This window comes from Rhinolophus ferrumequinum, chromosome 10 (assembly GCF_004115265.2).
Source record: "Rhinolophus ferrumequinum isolate MPI-CBG mRhiFer1 chromosome 10, mRhiFer1_v1.p, whole genome shotgun sequence".
Taxonomy (NCBI): domain Eukaryota; kingdom Metazoa; phylum Chordata; class Mammalia; order Chiroptera; family Rhinolophidae; genus Rhinolophus; species Rhinolophus ferrumequinum.
Genome location: NC_046293.1, coordinates 9,933,463 through 9,952,872, shown reverse-complemented (window position 1 = coordinate 9,952,872; position 19,410 = coordinate 9,933,463). Strand labels below are relative to the sequence as shown.

The 19,410-nt window shown below is 53.6% G+C and overlaps 1 protein-coding gene across 3 annotated transcripts; it reads right to left on the bottom strand.

The window, feature by feature from the left end:
* Positions 1 to 264: 264 nt before the first annotated feature.
* Positions 265 to 17,990, bottom strand: PVALB (parvalbumin). Of its 3 annotated transcripts, none has more exons than XM_033116733.1 (5): positions 17,905 to 17,990; positions 15,645 to 15,712; positions 13,868 to 14,000; positions 12,571 to 12,680; positions 265 to 513 (listed from the first exon to the last, which is right to left on the bottom strand). In XM_033116733.1, the coding sequence occupies exons 2-5, from the start codon at positions 15,703 to 15,705 to the stop codon at positions 485 to 487; spliced, it is 333 nt and encodes a 110-aa protein (XP_032972624.1). In that variant the 5' UTR covers positions 15,706 to 15,712; positions 17,905 to 17,990; the 3' UTR covers positions 265 to 484. The 3 variants fall into 3 exon arrangements, with proteins under 3 accessions (XP_032972624.1, XP_032972623.1, XP_032972625.1); XM_033116732.1 differs by lacking the exon at positions 17,905 to 17,990 and adding an exon at positions 16,207 to 16,329; XM_033116734.1 differs by lacking the exon at positions 17,905 to 17,990 and adding an exon at positions 15,986 to 16,200.
* Positions 17,991 to 19,410: the final 1,420 nt, after the last annotated feature.

The following is a 19,410-nucleotide window of genomic DNA, read 5'->3' as shown; positions in this document are numbered from 1 at the left end:
TCCTTCCATCCACGACTCCCAGCTGTGTGGGCTTAGAAACATCATTTCCTCTCTTAAGACTGAGCGTCTGCATCTGTAAACTGGGAGTTTCATTGTCTACTTTATGGGGTGGTTTCAAGGATCAACGGGCAACCCCCGTGCCCATTACCAAATGGTACCATGCTCAGTACCAAATGCAGAGGAGGGGCTCAGTAAATTTCTCTTCCATCCCATCTTTTCTGTCTAACTCCTGTGCAGGTATGTCTGGAAAGCCAAGGCAGGATCCCTGGCTTGGATCCTCCTGAGCAGCAGAATCCAATTGGTACAGCCTTTATTGTTTCTCCAGCATTTTCCAGAAGAATGGTGGCATTTGAGGGCCGGAGGGGGACCGGGGGAGTAAAAAATAACATAAACAAACTGAACAGAAACGCAGGAGGGCAGCAAGAGGGGCTGAGATTGGGGGTTTGGGGTAGAGAGGTGGGAGACCTGGGGCAGTCAGAGCCTCTTAGCTTTCAGCCACCAGAGTGGAGAATTCTGCAAAAGAAAATGACAAAGAGGTGAGTCAGAGGTGGATGGTACAGAAGAGACTGGCGACGGCCTGACCGTTGGGTATCCTGCACGGGGCTTTCTATTAGGTTTCACATCTGCTGTGGGAGTCCTGGAGTGATGGCATTTGTGAGTGTGGGAATGAATGAATGAATGAATGAATGAATGAAGTGAGATGGGAAATGGTGAGCCTAGCATACCTTTGGTTTCATGGTGTCATGCCACCCATAATTATTAATAATAACTGCACTAATAATAGCAATGGTAATTTTCTGAACGTTTGTGACATGCCAGTCACTATTCTAAGCACTTTATATACAATATCTTAGTTGAACCTGACAATAATCCTGTAATGTGTGTTTTATCATTATTCCCATGCTACAGATGAGGAAACAGGCTCAGAGTCCAGCAGTTTTTATAAGGTCACATAGCTACTAAGAAGCAGACCCAGGATTCAGACCCAGGTCTGTGCCACTTTGACGTCTTGTTAACCACCTGGGTCTCATTGTTTCCCAAGGATCACCAGCAGAATCTAAGAAGACACAGACTCCCAGGCCCTGGCCTTGGAATTTCTGACTTAGGAGGTCTGGGAAAAGGGATGAGTTATTTTATTTGTTAGAAGGTGATTCTGGTGAGCCGCCAGCTTCAGGAAACACTGTGCGCTCATCCACTTCGGGGACAGAGCAAGACCCTGAGTACGTGACATCTCCGCACAGCTCAGAGGGATGAGCGTATCCACAGAGGGGCTCAGGATGAGCTGGACTCGGTCTCACACAGCTCCTCATTTAGCTTCACACTCAGGAAAACAGGAGGTATTGTCTCCATTTTACAGGAGGGAAAACTGAGGCCCGGAGATGAGAAGTGACTTTGCAGAGCCTCCAGGTGAGGGGAGATACAGGGAAAGAGGAGATGGTCCCTACTCCACAGCAGCTTCTGGTCTAGTCGGGGAGGAAGACGACATCTGGCAGGAAGTGCTCCACGCTGCTGGCCTTTTCTCTGAAGCTCAGGTATATTGAAGGCATTCCGACCTCAGGATCTTTGCACCTGCTGTTCGCTCCGCCTGGTCCACTCTCCAGACTTTCTCTTGACTAGCTCCTTCTCACTCACCTGGACCCAGCCCACATGTCACCCTTCGAGGCACCTTCTCTGACCATTCTGGACAAAGCAGGGACCCTCCTCTACCATGATCCTCTTCGCTGTCACCATTTTTTATTGTATCCACAGCACTTACCACTCTCCAAACACTTTTGAGTATATTCTTGCGTATTCATTTGTTGTCTGCCTCCCCCGTTGGAACATAAAGCTCCAGATGCCACTCGTGTTGTTCACTGCTCCGTCCCACCCCCTGGCTCAGCGCCTGACACGGAGGGCGTCGGGCATGTTTGTGAAAAGGCAAAAGAGGCACAGAGACTTTATCGTGTCACAGGGAGAAGAGGTACCTTCTAGTTAAGGTGTCAGCAAAAGCTTCAGTGGGAAGGTGGCTTCTGATAGAGCCTGTGAGCAGATACAGGATTCCCATGGGAGAAAAGATGGAGGGGGAGGGATGGCAGAGGGGGGCTTTCACCGTCAGGACTCAGGACAGAAACAAGGGCATGTGTTTGGGAAAGACCCGGTAGCTGGGCTGGACTGGTATCGTGTATGACAGGACGAGTACAGCTGAAAAGGCCTGGGCCCCAGGTGGCTCTGCTGCTGCTGGGCTGTGTGACCTCAGACGCCTAGCCTCTCTGAGCCTCAATGTTCTCATCTGTAAAGGAAGCAAGTCGACTCTGCATCTTGAGTTGGGGATCATCGGAAGAGATGTACTGGAGTACAGGGGGTGCTGAGCTCTCACTGTGAACCCCCCTGCCCGTTTTCTATGGCCTCTGAACAGTGGGGTCCTCCCCGTGGTGGTGACAGGGGGTGTGGCTCAGCAGCCAGCTCTTCTGAGACCTTGATGTAGAATAAAGGGGGGCCCCAGGAGTGTCTCCTCTGTGGTTTTTCTCTCCAGGAGACAAGAGAGAACAAAAAGGAGTTTGCCACCCTCTGCCACTATGGGTCCCTGAGATGGCATGACTCAGCCTGCCAGAGAGTGTGGGCCCCCGTAGCTCTAGAAAATTCAGTGTCATAAGGTGGAGACAGCGTGCGTATGGATCAAGAGCTAGGGTTCCAGGCCCAGCCTGGCCTTGTGTCCTGGGAAATGTCCTTCCCTGCGTGTGAGTTCCCCACTCATCAGTGGAGTGAGGGGAGAAGCAGTAAGAATTCCCTTGAGAGACAAACGAAAAACTAGATGTGAAATGGCTTCAAAGAAGCCACGAGAAGTATCTGGGGCTCCCTTGAGGCTCGCCTCGCTCTCCCCAGACTTTGGTTGAAGCACATGTGTCATTTCTTAGTTTTCACCACTGTACCAGAGCTACGTAACATGTTAGCATCAGAGGGCGCTGGGGGAGGGGCACACAGAGCTCTGTCCTACTACTGCAATGCTTCTATAAGCCAGAACGATCTCCAGGTAAAAAAAACCAAAACCAACCAGACCAACACGTGCTGTCGCCATAGAAATAACCAGGTGCTGACGGCCCCGTGGAGGGACGCGTACCTGGGCTTCTCACCTTTCTGAGGTCTGACCTGGGAAGTGGATACTGCCCTCTCCTGTCCCTAGGCTGTCCCTGAGGACAGGAAAGGCAGATGACCGGATGTGGGGGCCTGGATATCAACTCAAGGTAGGAGGGGGGGTCCTCCAGCTGGTCCTGAGAACCCCGGGGTCACAGGCTGGGTGGTAACAATGCATGGCAGGGACATACCCCAACACCAAACCCTCTAAAAATCCCCACGAGCCAGGTGTCAAAATGTTTTTCTTTTTCAGCCAATGAGCACCTGTGATCTTACAGCAACTCATAGGGGAGGTGGTTCTTTGAGATGTCTTTTATGGACATTGTCCATTTTTATAAAATTAAAAAATTACGATGTATTGAATGCTCACATGGGAGTGTTTTGCATATATTATCTCATTAAACATTCACCATTATCCCATGGGAGAGATGCTTTTGTCTGCATTTTAGAGATGGGGAAACTGAGGCCCAAGGGTGCAGTGGCTCAACCAAGATCACATAGTAGACGTGATTCAAGCTATGCTCTTGGGCTTCCTTCTTTACCCTGGAGGTTCCCGAACTACTCTGACCTAAGTATAGAGACACACGTGAACCAGCTCAGATACCGCCACCGGCCATGACTCTGTCATATCAGCCCTTTTTTATTTACTTCTTGGTACTTAGCATGCTCCGGAATGATCTTATTTATGTACTTATTGGCCTTCTCCTACTAGAATGTAAATTCCAGCAGGGCAGGGAGTCCCATCTGTCTTGTTCACCATGCTCCTCGTAATAGAACAGGCCTGGCACAGCAGGTGCTAGTAAACAAATGCCTGATGGATGGACTGATGGATGGAGAGCTGGCTGGCTGGCTGGGTGGCTCCTGAGTTCTCCTGAGGGTTCAACAAGTACCGACTTAACCTCACGTAATTCTCACAAGAGCCTGGGAGGTAAGTGAGATGATTCCCACTTTATAGATGGGGAAATAGAGGTCTGGGGAGGTGACGTGTCAGCATCACGTGGGAAATAAGAGGCAGAGGCAGGACCTGGTCTGTGGTCTCAGGAACACGCCCTACATGAATATGGAGAGGCCATTCCTGATTGGGCCAACATCCCAGGTGGGGTAGAAGCATGAACTCTCTCCAGATTCAACCTGCCATTTAATCGGACATTGGCCAGAACCAGTATATCCTGTCCTTGGGCACCGAGTTGCTCTGTCCTGGGATAAAGGAGACGTGACTCGGTCTGCCAACGCCAGCTCGCGGAGAGACTGTTAAGGGGGAAGTCGGTCCTCACCCTCTCTCAGCCTGCACTGACCCTCACCCTAGAAATGATGAGTTCCCCTAACCCTCACCCTGGAAATGACAGGCTCCCGTGCTCATCAGTAAACAGCTCGTTAATCGCTTTCACACTGGAGGGCATCTGGCACAGTCACATGCAGGGGACCAAGCAACACTGATCAGGGGACTCCCCGGAGGTGGAAAGTCAGGCATTTTGGGGTCCGACTATGGGAGAGATTTTGAACCTTTGGCGTTTTTAAAAGCCTCTGCAAACAGACCCCTCTGCTCACTGGGACCCACTCTGACGCAGCCAAGATATCACAATGGCCATATGCCCTGGGTTTTTGCCGAAAACAAAGGATTCTAATTTTATCGTCCCAGAACCTGGAGAAGGGCACTTTGTAGACAAATTGAGGGCAGGGGTCACCTCTTCTGCTCCATTTGTGTCTCCCTCAGGGCAGAGCTGTTAGGAGCAAGCCAGTTAACGAGCAGTCTCCCAGCAAAAAAAGTCTCCTCTAAAATGTCCGTGTCCCTCCTTAGAGAAAAACAAATGAGCAAACATACAAAGACCCTGTCGAGTCGAGGTCATCTGATTGGCGGGAGGATGCTGGGATGGGGATTGGGGTCGGAGGAACAGGGTTCTAGTTTTGGCTCTGCCATCACTCGTGTCCTGCACAAGACACCTAACCCGTCCACGTCCTGGTTTTCTTATCTGCAGTGTCGGGTCTAGAAGACACCTTCCCAGTGCTCCCACAGTGTTTGGAGTACAGGGGCCGGGATCAGTTCCCATCTCCCATTTCGTGCTTCTGTGACCTTGGACGAGCTACTTTATCTCATCGTGCCTCAGTTTCCTCCTCTGTACAATGGAGCTCCTTGGATTGTTCAGAGGAAGCAGCACTAAAGCTCTGTCACAGGCCTGGTTCATGGCCAGCACTCAGCATTTGGTAGCTATTGTTATCTCAAGATGCTTCTACAGCTCTAAGCCTATGAAATGCCTGGTTACTGCCTGTCACGGAGCAAGGACTCCACCAGTGGCACTGTAGCTTGTTTCTTGGCATTATTGTTGTCCCCCACCACTTCCTGTCCCCACCTAGTACCTGCATACAACCTTCTCGCAACCCTGGAGCTGAATCTTGTTCCATCATTTCCTGGCTGGGTGGCCTTAGATCACTACTTTCCTCTCCAAGCCTCAGTTTTCTCATTTGTAGAGTGGGTATGATCATACCTACTTGCATGGCTATTGGGAAGACGAGATGAGCAAACACAGAAGGGCCTGGCACATGGTAGGTGGTCTATACATGTTAGTCCGACCTCCCTTGGATGTCTTCCGCACAACTGCCATAGGTTGGAGCTCTGAAGTAAGAGCCACACAAATCGTGAAACTAAGACCAGGAAGATGTAAACAGACAGAGGGCACGAGAAGCCTAAAGATCAAGCAGCTGACCTGGTAGAAGTTTCTGACACTGTCTATCCCATCCGAGTTAGGATCCCACTTCCAGCATCCATGGAAACTCAGTCTTTGACAGTTTCCACATCTGTAAAATGGGGATATTGAGTCTCACCAGGTTATGGTGAGGGCTACAGGAGACAATGGATGAGAGGTGCCGTTTACAGTGGCGCCTGGCACACAGAGGGAATGAAATGAAATCAGTCTTATTGGAGAGATGCAAGGGAGTGTGCCTTTGGAGGGATCCAGAGTCCTCCGTCCTATTAGAATGCAAGTACAGCCCTCTGTTTGCAGTAGAAGCCTCACCCAAAGCCCCTGGGGCCAGCTTACTGGTTTCTTCACCATCCAATCAGAAAGAGAGGTGGGGTGGGGGCTGGGGAGCTGCAGTTACAGGGTCAGAGGATGGGAGGACTCAGTTCTTTCCTTTCCCTTAGGAAACTGAAATTAGCCTAATTAGGTCTGTCCCAGTCCTGGGTGCTGTGGGGATTGGACAAATTTAGAAGCCATTGACAGGTGAGACCAGCACACGCTGATAGCCCGCAGTGAAACTGAGACGGACATTGAGTCAGCGCCTGGAAGGCTCTTTCCTTCCCTCTGTCATGATGACCAGGATGAAGGCACCGACCTCCTGTTATCACCTCGCCTCTAAATAGCTCCTGGGCTGGGTTTCTTATAAGTTGCTATTGCAAACAGAGATCACTTTCTGAACCCTGAGAACGGGGAGGCAGGGTCACCCGGGGGCATGCCAGGTGGCCTCAAGGAGCCTGCGTAAACACTTCTGGGGGCTCAGGCTGTCCCAGGCACTGCCTTCTGTGTCATCCCATTTCATCCTCCCCGGTTCCCTCATCCCCATTTTAGTTCCAGGGAAACGAAGGCTGAGAGTCACTCAGCCAGGAAGATTCTAACTCAGGCGTGACTCAGGCCAGCGTGTGTCTCCTCAGAGGTTGGAGTAGAAGTTGCCCTGGATTCTGAGTCAAGCTTTAACCCAGAGGCAGGACAGGAATGAATGGAGAGGGAGTGTCTTCTCGCTGCTCTCTCGGTACTGCTCCTGTTTACAGGAGGGCAGTTATATAAGGAGAGCTGCTTCCTCTCCCTCTGCTAAATCTTATCTAGTGCAGCCTAAGGCCAGGGTTCGGGAGTTCCACGCGGGAATTAAAGCAGCATCTTGCTAAGCACCGAAACCGTTGATAACGTGAATGTCTCAGCTCAGCCTGTGGAGGGAGTGGTAGAGTCAGGAGACCGGTTCCATTAGACCAAGGATTTGCTTTGTGACTTTGGCACTTCGTGTCTACTGGACCTTGGTTTCCGCATCTCAGTATAGAACACAGACTCCGTCCCCCAGACCTTATCAGGCTGGTGGAGGATGCAGTAAGATGGGACAAAACTCTACACCGTAGGGCCCTGCCATCAGGACTGCGGGCTGGCCCTGATAAGCACATCCGGCCTGGCTCGGAAATCCAATCTCATAGGGGCTGGCGGGCTAGCATTACAGGGAGGCTGGCAAGACTCCTTCCATCCTTCTCACTTCCCTCCCATCTGAGACTCAATTTCATCTCTGAGGACTGGTATTCCACTACTTCCAAAGGGTTTCAGGGTGGCTTCCAAAAGAAAGCACTGACATAAAATAAGAGGAAAGGAATCATTTCCAGACCACTCACTTAATTCAAGCAGCAAGCCTTGGAGGTGGGTATTTGTAGCCCACTTTGGGCTGAGGAAATGGATGCGCAGAGAGAGGAAAGGTTGGCCAGTCCCGCGGTAGCACGCACGCTGGTGCTATGGTTGTAAGTTTCTGCCTGACTTCCGGGGTTTCAGCCCCGAGGTTTCCTCCCCCTCCCCCACCTCCCATGTTGTTCCATAGGCTACGTAAGGATAAAAGAGAACAGGTTTCGCCAGAAGGAAGCGGAAGAGACAAAAATGTCTTGAGGCACGCGAGTGGAGCCGACTGCAAAGGTCAGGCGATCATTATGACTAAATTTTTCAGCAATAGAAGCAAAAAGCAAACCATAGGCTCTTGAGTTAAACAGGTGTGAAGCACAGGAACCGGGATCGGATTTCAGGGAAGCCGGAACCAGGATTGCATGCGGGTGCGTATGGGGGCGCATACCTCGTCCGCAGCATGGCGGGGAGGAGCGAGATATGGGGATCAGGGCGTGAAGGTTTGCAGAAGGCCCCCATGCTGAATAGCTGTGTGGTCCTGGCCAAGTTGCCCCACTTTCCTGAGCCTCAGTTTCCTTGTCTGTGCAGTGACGGTGTATCTTGAGAAGCTGTTGTGTGGACTGAATGAGCTAAAAGAAGGAAGGCGGGGTGCAGGCCCCAACACACAGGAAGTGCCCCAGGGATGGTAATCGCTATTCCTTTCCGCCTGCACATTCAATGTGGGCAGGCACGGAGTGTGGAGAGCCCGGGCTGGGGACACAGGCCCGTGTGAGAGGCAGGGTGTCAGAAGGTCCTGGCTGGACCTCTGAACCCCAATGCCGGCTCTGCTACTAAGTAGCCCTGGGCATGTTACTTAACCTCTCAGTGCCTCAGTTTCCTCATTTGTAAAATGGGAAGAATGATGGTACTTGCTTTATAAGATTACTGTACTGCAGTGGTTCTCCAAGTGTGCTCCTTGGATTATCAGCACCATTTGGGAGCTTGGTCCCCACCCCACCCCAGCAATCAGAAACTGGGGAATGGGGCATGGCCATCTTGTTGTGAAAAGCCCTCCAGGTGATTCTCACTCAGGACCCACCTCACGCAGGACCCACTGCGAAGGGCGAGTACGTGAGAAGGAATATGCCACTCCGTATCACCTATTTGTGCCCAACTGGGCTTTTGGGCAACTTCCACCTACATCCAGCTTCTCTTTTTCTGCCTTAAAACCCCCCTTTACTAGCTCTGCACTTGGGTGGCCTTTGAGAATCAATCGACCACATCTATAAAAGTCTGAGCTTCCTGGAAGCAGTTGCCCTAGAGACGCGAATGCAAAGGGTTATTATTAGAACTTTGTCTTTCTCTCCCCTCCCTTCAGTCTGGGGTCCTCAAGAACTTGGTCAATGTCACCGACCTTCAGAAGGGCAAACAGAGCTGGAGATGGAGGCAGTCCCTGCTTCTAGAATCCCCAGCGCCTGCTACACGCAAGCCCCCCAGCCCACATACATCTCCAGTCTTAGCTGGCAGACCTCTTCCTTCCCTCCACTCCACACTCCCTCATCATTCCATCCCCAGAGCTGGACACATTCGTTCGTTCGTTCGTTCATTCGTTCATTCGTTCGTTCATTCATTCAACAAACTTTTCTTGTGCCCCTACCCTGTGCCAGGTCTTATTCTAGATGCTGGGGTCAGAACTGAACAAAACAAAGTTCCTGCTCTTGTGGAACTGACATCCCAGTGGGGGAGATAAAAACAAGCAATGAGTCAATGAATAAATCATCTTATGGTGGGAGGTCACTAAACTGAGTGAATGAATGAAGCGAGGAGCACAGGCATGTGTTTTGGATCTAGACAGACTTGCACTCCAATCTTGACCTTGTCTCCTCTGAGGTGTGGACCTGTAGGCAAACCATTAGCCTCTCTGAGCCTCCGTGTCCTCCTCTATCAAATGGGGATAGTAACAGTATCCACCTCAGATAGCTAGGAAGTTTCAATGAGTAAAGTGGTAAGCACAGTGCCTGGGACACGTCAGTGCTCCATGAAGTTAGATGTTACTGTTATCGTTATGCAAGGTCACACAGCTGAGCCTAACTGCCGAGCCGGGCCTCTCCTAGAGGTTTATTCCCTGGGGCATCTGTGGAGTCCCAGCTCTGGAAGGGACCCCCGTGGCTGGCTAGGGATGTGACTCGTGACTTGAAAGAGCAGGCATGGTCACAGGGGTTCTGTGACTTGCCCCAGGCCCCCCCATGCGTTGAAAGCATCCTCCAACTGGTAGGCTGGGCTCAGACCCCTCATCCTTTAAAGGGAGCAGGCAGCAAAGCAGAACTAGAACCCCCGGGGGCCCCGCAAAGGGCTCTGCCTCTCATCTGCCTGTTGGGCGATATCACCCCATCCCTCCCATCACCTTCCAGAAAATGTACTGTGTTTGGGGCAGAAGTGGCTCGGGGGAGGTGTCTGCGTCTTTTCACCTCAGGAGCATGAAGTGTGGGGCCCCTCCCACCCCCGTTGTGTTCTGCCCTGACCCCCCCAGACCTGCACCAGGTTGGCCTGAGCCTGTTCTGTCCTGGCAGACAGAGCTGGGTTTGAATTCACTGTCACCCCGGGCACTGGAGCTGCTCTTTCTGAATCAACACCTATGTCCTCAGTCATCTCAAGGTCAAATGTGACATTTGTGCAGAACCAGCACTAGGCTGGGCACACATTACACGTCCTGGTAATATTTCTCTGTCCCCTCTTCCTCTGGGCAAATCAATCATCTCGCCCCTTTCTAAACATGCCCAGCCTTAGTGCCTTTGCGGATACCAGCGCCTTGCCTGGCCTTCCTTCCACTGCCCTCCCAGCCGGAGGCATTGTGCCCACAGCCTCCAGACCTGCACGGTCGCCCGCTGTCTCGCCCTCTCCGCAGAGCTCGTCTGTGCCTCCCGGCCTCTGCCTGTATTACTGTTCCTTTGTGTTACGTGTACATAGCACTGCGAGCAACATGCAGGTAGACGAGAAATAGCATCTCAGTGCTGTTTGCTGAGCACTTACTATATGCCCTGGCTGTGCACTCAGCGCTCCCTTATGTGCTGTCATGGACTCCTCACAAAATCCCAGTGAGGTATGTATTATGGTGCCCAATTTACAGGTGAAGAAACGGGGGCTCAAGGGCACCCAGCCAGGAAATGGTGTCTCTGGGGGTTGGGCCGAATTCAACTTTCCCTCCCCCATTGCCGGGCACAGGGTTGTCTCTCCGTAAATGTCTGTTGGAAGAGTTTAGTGAGCTCTTTGAGATCTGAGTTCAGCAGGGAGGGAGCAAGGGAGCGAAGCAGGCCAGGATCTGGTCTGGCTTTTCTTCATCATTTAGGTGGTTGCTGAGAAGCCAGTCATGAAGACCCTGCCTCGGGCTTCTGGGTGGTGGCATATTGGCTACACATAAAAATGGGAGGCAGGTCTGCAGGCCTGGGATGGGCTCACGGTGGGAATCTGGGCTCGGGTGGAGCTACCTGATAAGTGGTTTGGTGAGGATGCATGTGTAGGAAGTGTGCCACTCACCAGAGTCACCACGACCAGCCACCCCTTTCTCCCCAGCACCCTCTGTTCTGGCTCCTTTAAAACTACCTCCCTCCTCCCCAGCCACAAACAGGGCAGCTGGCATCACAAGGCCAGGCAACTCGCTGCCTCTGACCTTGACAGAGGTTCTCTGTTCTTGATTCTGGCATAAAACTTTAATAAACTATACCCACGTTCAGAATCCTGTACCTTTCCTAAAGCAATTTTCTGTCTATGGCCACTTAATTTTCACAACAAGCCCAAGGAAGTCTTAGGACAAAACTGCGTATTCCATTTGTCTGGCATGGGATCAGAAGTCTGGTCAAGGTCACAGCTGGTGAAGGACAGAGTAAGCAGAGCATGGGGGCAGCTATGGGCTCAACGCTGGGTGCAAAAAGGATGACTACAATGAACGGACACGTATATAGCACTTGCTCTGTGCCAGAGACTATTCTAAACCCTTTACACACGAACACATCTGATCCCCACGACAATCCTAGAGATGAGAATTATCCTCAGTTCAGAGATGAGAAAATTGAAGGCCCAAAGAAGTTAGGTACCTGAATTGCCCAAAGTCACAAAGCTAAAGTGGCAGGGCTGGGATTTGACCCCAGACAACCTGAATCTAGAGGCCAAACACCTCCACGCAGTTTTCTCTTAGCCCGGCAGAAAGGACAGCCCAGGAGCAGGGGCAGCGTAGCATGTTGGAAAGAGTTACTCAGACCTGGTTCAAAATTCCTGCTTCACCAGAAATTCCTGTCCTAGCTCTTTGACCAGGCTAAGCATCTTCAACCTCAGTTTGCCCACCAGCAAAATGGAGATCACTCTTAAGGATATCGTGATGCTAAGAAAGAGAATGATGCTGGCATGTGCTCTGTGAATACAGGTTCGATCTGAATAGAGAAGGATGGGAGATGCTGGACCACCAGCCCCTCACCTGGTCTGAAAGCAAAGCTTGAAAAGCAAGAGATTCCGTTTCCTAATTCCCAGCCGATCCCTGGCTGGCTATTTTTCCTGGCTCTCCTACAATGCTGGAACCGTGGACTATGGTGAAGCCAAAACAGGTTCTGAGACTTGAAGTTACAAGACACCCGGACAAGATGTTGAGGAGGATAGGAGATAAGGAGTTTCCATCCCTGGAATCTGAGAACGTGAGAGCCGGCAAGGTCCTGGGGGATCAGTTGGCCTCATCTCCTTGGGTTACAGATTGGAGACTAAGGCCCAGAGGAAGAGAGAGAGTACCCAAGGTCACACAGCCGTTTGGGAAGAGCTGGGATCAGAACCCAGCAAAAGTGCAGGCAAAGTTCAGGGAAAATCCCACACTCTCCTGAATTCTCCACAAGGTAGGGAGAAAAAAAAGAATGTGTTCCTTTGGGGTTGTTCAAATTTAGAAAAAAATATACCAGATTTTCTTTGCCTGGCTCACACAACAGAGCTCTCAGACCTAACCAATTGCCTTTTCTGATCGTGGGGAGTGCGGGACCCCTCCTCTCCTTTTCACGTGGCAGACATAGCACTGAGCTTTTAGTATCCAAACATCCCAAGACCCACCATGCTACCCACCAGGCCCCAGGTCATGGCTACTCACCATCGACCCCAATCTTGCCGTCTCCATCCTTGTCTCCAGCAGCCAGCAGCGTCTTGGTTTCTTTAGCAGACAGGTCTCTGGCATCCGCTGAAAAGCCCTTAAGGATGGATCTGGGAAGAAAAGCCAAGGAGGGAGTCAGGTCTCGTCACCTTGCAGGAACACTGTATGAACGGTGGGCTGGTATCTGTGCAGGGGAAGTGGGCAGCTGGGCCAGGCAGCCCGGGCTGTGGCTGTGCCTTTGTGGGTGGGTGTGCGGGAAGGACAGGCCGTCCTCAGTGAAGGGTTGACCTCACTTCAGGCAGGGCACCTGCACTTGTTTATTTATTCAGCCAACACAAGCAACACAAAAGTGTCTTCCCTGTGCTGGGCCATCCTGGAAACTGGGGGCGCAGAGATGATCCTAGAAAACTGCCTGGAGAAACGAGGAGGGGTCAAGTACTCTGACAGAGACCATGCAGTGTGATGGATGCAGTGATGAGGCAGCAGAGACAGCTGCTGAAAGGATACATTCATCCCACCTGGGGTGAGGAGAAGTGTCAGGGGAGGCTTCCTGGAAAAAGTGATACCTGGAGGACAGGGAGAAGCCAGCGTGTGTGTGTGTGTGTGTGTGTGTGTGTGTGTGCGCGCGCGCACATTGGGCATAGAAGTTGTGGGTGGGTAGAAGTTTCTAGACAAAGGGTATCCTTGTGGGATGGTTTGGGGTAAGACTGGATGGATGGGGAAGTCCCTACGTGAAAGGCTCCGCTCCACACCCTCCTCTTTCTCTTTCTGACAAAATTCGAGGCAGCCTTGTCCAGAGTGATATAAGGCACAGCTGGGAAATGCAAAACTGCATCAGCAAAGGAGCTTTGCTTTGCTCCCCGGATTTCTGAAACCCCAAAGCTCATTCTGCAACCCTGATTTGCCTAGAAACTGCTCTAGTGACACTGGTACAGAAAAGTGGGGGTCTGCGGGATGGTGGAAGGTGCCTTTTAGACAAATGCAAAATCAATGCAGTCCTCGAGCTAGTTCTCTCTGTGTTGCCTACGGTGGTAGGCAGAGAAAAACGGCCTCTTCAATTGTATTAAATTATTAAGTAGCATCATTCCATTAGCAATATTAAGTGGCTACAGTTTAACCTAGTTAGTTACACTTTCTGCTGAGGATTTTATTCTTCCGGAAGCGACAGTGGTCGGGCAGGATTATTTTCTGTGAAGGGTGCAGAGAGAAGGGCAGATCTGACGGGAACTCAGCAGCAGGAGTCCCAATCCCTCTCCCTGAGCCTCCGGCTAGGCAGCCCCTGCAGGCCTCAGTTTACCCCAGCTCATCCTCCTCAATGAAGCCACTCTTGTCTTTATCCAGGATGTGGAACACCTTCTTCACATCATCCGGGCTCTTTTTCTTTAGGCCGACCATTTGGAAGAACTTTCTGTGGTCGAAGGAATCCGCAGCTGTGGGGGTGGGGGTGGAGAGGTGCGGGTTAAAATGAGGACAAAGAAGGGGCAGCAGCGAGGCAGGGGAGAATGAGGTGTGTCACAGCATGTATTGATTGACTCCTCTGTGCCAGTCCTGGGGGATGAGGGGCTGGGCCTCCATCAGAGGGCTGAGGGATGCCAGGACACGAGAGGGTGCTTTGTCCAAGGTCACGTCTAGAGGTGGAAGAGGGACCCACATCTCGCTGGCTCCCAGGCATGCCCCCACCCTTCACTGGACCCTTCGCTGATGGTGGGGGTAGCCTTGGAAGGCAGAGGGCTTCCTGGTTTTCAGGAAGCCTTTTGCGTGGCAGCTGAGTGGAAGTGGGCAGGGGAGTTGGAGGGGGTGTGAAAATGGTGTGTGTGTTTTGGGGGTGGGGGAGTGGGATCAAGAGTGAGGGAGGGGGCCACCTTTTCCTTGGTCACCGATGGTGTTGCCAGGAAATTAACACAAAGAGGACAAATTTCTCTCAAGGTCACACAGTGAGAGAAGGAGTGGGAGGACCCAGGAGTCCTGGCTTTGCTGCAGAAATCCATTCCAGTGGGACTTGGGGGTATTAGAAGGCTCCCCAGGAATTCAGAGGGAGCAAGGTGGGTCAAGGAGAAGTGGCTGGGTTATCACAGTGCCCTGGGAGGGTGGCTTTTCCCAGCTTCTTCATGCCCAGGGGAAGAGGCACCAAGCAGAAAGGAAATAGGACCCCCTCCCAATTTTCTATGTCTTGAGCATCTTTTTAAGAACACCCAGGAAAGGATACCATGTTAGGCCAAGTAACGTGTGTGTGTGTGGGGGGGTCCTGTTGAGAGTCATGTTCTCCTCCGCTCACCCCAGGCAGGAGGAAAGGGAAGTTGCTCCACCTCTGACACTAGGGTGGGGGACCAAGGCCTGGATGGGACCCCAGTTCTAATCTCCCTTCTGCCTAGGAGGTGGCTGTCGGCAAGTTTCTGACCCTCTCCCAGCCCCAGTTTGCCCCATCTTGGTAATGGGAGGGAGGGGGAAGGAAGGCAGCTAAGTGCTGGAGTCCAGGGCAGCTCACCGAGGTGAGAGCCTGCTTCCCTCCCTGGGCAGCTCAGGGGGCTGGAAGTTGCAAGCTCTGAGGATGCCCCGGCAGGGTGGGGCCAGGAGCGGGAAGGTCACCTGGCTCGCGGGCTCCTGGGACGGGCGCTCTAAGCCCCGGAGTGGGGCTTGGGACAGTGGTGGGGCCAGCCCCAGCCACTAATGTGCGAGAAGAGCCCTGTCCAGAGTGGGGGTCAAGGAAAGGGGTCGGAGAGAAGGCGTGCATGCCTGTAGCCCCTTCCACATGCCTGGAAGGGGAAGTCCCGAGCGCCCACGAGGACCCGAAGGTCATCGTCCTGGGTCCAGGACCCCAGTGCTCGCAGCTCGGCCACCCAGCATTTGGCGCCCGCGATGTCGGTTGCTGGGGCAGGGCGCCCGGCCTCCCCACCCGTTCCACGTCCCTCCTGGATGGAGTTTGGGAAATGCTGAGGACACCCCCTCCCCGCCCCGCGGGCACCCGACGGCATGCATGGACAGGGGGGCGCTGGGGCGGACTGCCGGCCGCTGGGGCGCTGGGGCCGGGGTGGTGGGTGAGGGGAGAGGGCTGGGGAGGGGAGCGCGCTGCTCACCGGCAAAGGCCCCCACTGCCTTCTTGATGTCCTCAACGCTGAGCAAGTCTGTTATCGACATCCTGCAACTGTTTGAGCGGGCAGAGCAAGTGCGAAAAGATTAAAAAGTGCTTTTCTCATCATTTCTGCTCATATGACCGACGCTGCAGTGCTGCGCGCCAGGCGCACGCGGGCCGGCCTGGCGCAGAGCCAGGGGGCGCGGGGCTGGGCGCGCAGCCAGAGCAGTTCAGTCCCGCCGCCCGCCCCGCGGCCGCCCCCGCCCCTGCGGCCGCCCCGCTCCCGCCGGGGGTCCTCTCCATCCCAGGGGCTACGATCAGGGCGCCGGGGGAAGTGTGGGGGACCTCTGGAATTTATGGGGCGCCGGCGTCACCAGCCGGGTCTGGAGGGTTCGCTGGCCCTCAAGGGCACGCAGGAGGCGCCGGCCTGGTGGTGCAACGCAGGGTCTCGGGTCGGTGCATCTCGGAGGATGTCCCGCCGCTTCGCGGAGAATATGGAAGGCAGGGGCCAGACCTACGCCCTCGTGGGCCCCGTGGCCCTGCTCCCATTCTCTCTCTGCTCCTACCTCAGCCTCCGCTCTTGTCTGTCCTGGATGCAAATTTATGCTGCAAAATCTGAGCGCTGAGGTCTGGAAACCTGACCCACTGGACGCTGGGAGGGGGTGGCACAGGTAGGCGGGCTCTCCTTGGGCTCTCTGCGGGTGCCCCATCCCACATCTGGTCAGGGATGAGCTACTGAAACCTTTTTTTTTTTTTCCTAGTCTGACTTTTCAAAGAACCCGTCTCAGATCCCCCTAGCTACTTGCTTTCCTGGTCTCCTGAGCCACGGAATATAGTGCGGGTCCAGACTCCTCCTGCCCCCACGAAACTTTTGGGGGAGGGTAGTGGAAGAGGCTACTTGAAATCTCTCTGCACCCTGCACCAGAAGGCCCAGGTTTGGGGAGAGGGTGGCCCCTTTAGACCGTAGTTTCCAGACAACCTAAGCAGGTTTGATGGCCTGACCGTCATCTCTGGGAAATGTGACACTTCCTAATCTTTATGCAGCCAGAAACCAGTTGCATTCTTTCCCACGGTCTCCCAAGGATTCACGCGGCAACCAGCTGCCTCTAGCGTGTGTGGAGCACTGGACAGGGAGTCAGGAGGCCTGGGGTCTTGATCTGCGGTTGCATGAAGTCCGCTGTCACCTTGGCGTGTGGTCTTCCCCATCTCTGGGGTTCTGTCTCCCTCTGTTGTGTTGATGGTGTTGGTTCCTAAGTTGGGATCTTGAGACTCCAATTTAAAGTGTGGGCAACTGGCCGGGACTAAGACCCCTGGCCTTTGCGGATGGGGTGCCGGGTAGAGCTTCTAGCTGCCCCGTACCTCAAGTGCCCTCACACTGTCAACACTGTGTCCCTCCACTCCGCCCTGGATGGCTGCCCTTCCTGGAAACCTTAGGACACTGCTGGCTCTGGCTGCCCCCTCCTTGTTTGTCAGCTCCTTCAGGGAATAGCCCACCAGCCGAGCCTGCAGTTCCTGACCTGGAGCCCTCAGCAGCCCCACCCCCAGCCTGGCTGTTTACGTGGACATGCTGGGCTTCTGTGCTATCTGTCTCGTCAAGCCCCAGGTTCAGTTCACTCCCGAGGCTTTCGTTGGAAAATCTGTTTCCCCAGCTGTACTGATGGGGAAACTGAGGCCAGAGCGAGTCAGTGAATGGCCTAAGGACATGCCGGGAGGCAGTGGCCCAGAGGGGCCGCCCCCAGGGCTGCGAACTTGGAGTCCGCGGGGTTCCTCCCCAGTGCTCAGGACCCAGCCCCATGGCTGAGCCGCAGGACGGCCCCTCGAGAGCTCCCAAGCACTGACCCCTGCGGCAGAGGCTCAGCAGAGGCCCAGCCTTCTCCCTCCTTCCTCCATGTCTCCTGCTGCAAGAGCCTCCCGGCGGCTCGACACACACCACCGCGTCAGACAGTGTCATTAGGTCAGCCGTCCACACCCCTTCTTCCTGCCTCCTCTGATGGCATCGCTGGAGTCCACAGAGGTCTGGCTCCACCCTTTCATCCTACAGGTGGGGAACCTGGGGCCCAGCCAGGAGTTGGGATGGAGATCCCAGGATTTCGTACTCTCGGGCCTGCACTCCACAGCTGCACTCCACAGCTGCCTATCTTCCGGCAGCCCTCACCCCAGCCCTGGTGTCACTGGGGAAAGGGGAGATGTAGCTGTCCCTTCCAGCTGGCCTCCTCCCCACTGTATCCCTCCATCTTCCTCCAACCTCAGGAGCTGCCACTCACCTCAGGTAGGGGTGGAGGGCTGGAACCTGCAGTGAAAGGCTGGGCTGCTGGGAGGTCCTGTGGGGAAGTGAGCCTGTGGTGGGATGGCCACCTATATAGGCTTCTGCTCTGGCTATTTTGGGAGGCGGCGCTCCCCACAGCCCTTGGCCCCCTCCCCTTCCGGTGTCAGGTACTCCTCACCGTGGTGCCGGGTATCTGTATCACATTCAGCCTCCCTGAGCCCATCTCGCTCGGCCTATTAATAACCTTGGCCCCTGCCTCTCTTTAGCACCCAAAATGGAGCCTCAGGCCAGGCTCTCCTCTTCCACGAAGACTTCCATGACCACTTTAGATGGCAGCAATGTTTCTGTGTTCCCAAATCCTATCAAGAAAGGAAGAGAAAGGCGAGCAAAGGAATAGAACAGGAATTGTCTTCCATGCACTCACATCAGCTCACTACAGCCTCGCAGGGCAGGCCTGGTCCCTCTTGCGAGGGTGAGGAAATAGAGCGCAAAGACGTTAGGAGTTACATGATTTACTACTCAAAGCTGTGGGCCTGGCGTCGGAGAGGACCCAGTACTTTCGTAAGTTGACCGTGCGCCGGGCAGAAAGGCAGGATCTGCATGTTCTCGGATAAATCCCTTCCTCTCTTTGCATCTCAGTCTCCCCATCTGTAAAATGAGCTCAATTAAGAACAAACTTTGTTCTCTAGATGGGTTTGGGGGGTTATGAACACCCTGAAATTATATGCAAGAAGTCACATGCAAGTGCACCTTTGTGAAGCAAAGGCCCAGAGCTGTCATGCTGTGGTTTGTCTTGGATTGGACGTGACTATCCAAGGGGTGTGTTTTGAAAAACAGGAATGAACGGCTGAATTTGACAAATCTTTGTTGTCTAGTCTGAATACCACGAACGGTTCTTGTTTTCATCCCCAAACCTGAGAAAGAGTGTCCAGGGTGCTGACATTGTTGAAATCCCGTTCTTGATGAGGCCGTTGGGGCAGGAGCTGCACCAGAGCATGGGCTCCACGATGGACAGAGCAGAGGTTGGACTGGATGGGGAGGCCAGTGCTGGAGCCTGGAGGGCCGGGGGGTCTGGACTAGGATGCTGGCACCAGGAGGGAGTGTCGGGACCGAGGGACACTCACCCAGACTTGGGGGCTGTGATGAACAAGATGGAGAAATCCAAGTTGGCTGTAAGGTTTTAAGCTGGGATCCGTTGGATAATGGAGGTGCTGTGTTTTGAAGGTGGCAAGTCTGGGGAGGGGGTGGAGACAAGCTGGGGAGAGGACATGGTGGAGTGGAGAATCCTAGGATGTTAGGGCCCGGAGAGCCTCTGTTGTCCACTGCAACCTGCTCACGTGATAGTATAGAAATCAAGGCCAAGGTGACCGACCCAAATCACACAGAGAGTAGTGGACGAGCCAGGACATTGTGCTGGGTTTGTGGTGCCTGGAGGACATTCTGGTGGAGATGCCCAGGAGGCCTAAACTTTGGAGAGAGGATGGGCCTGCACAGAGCTTTGCTG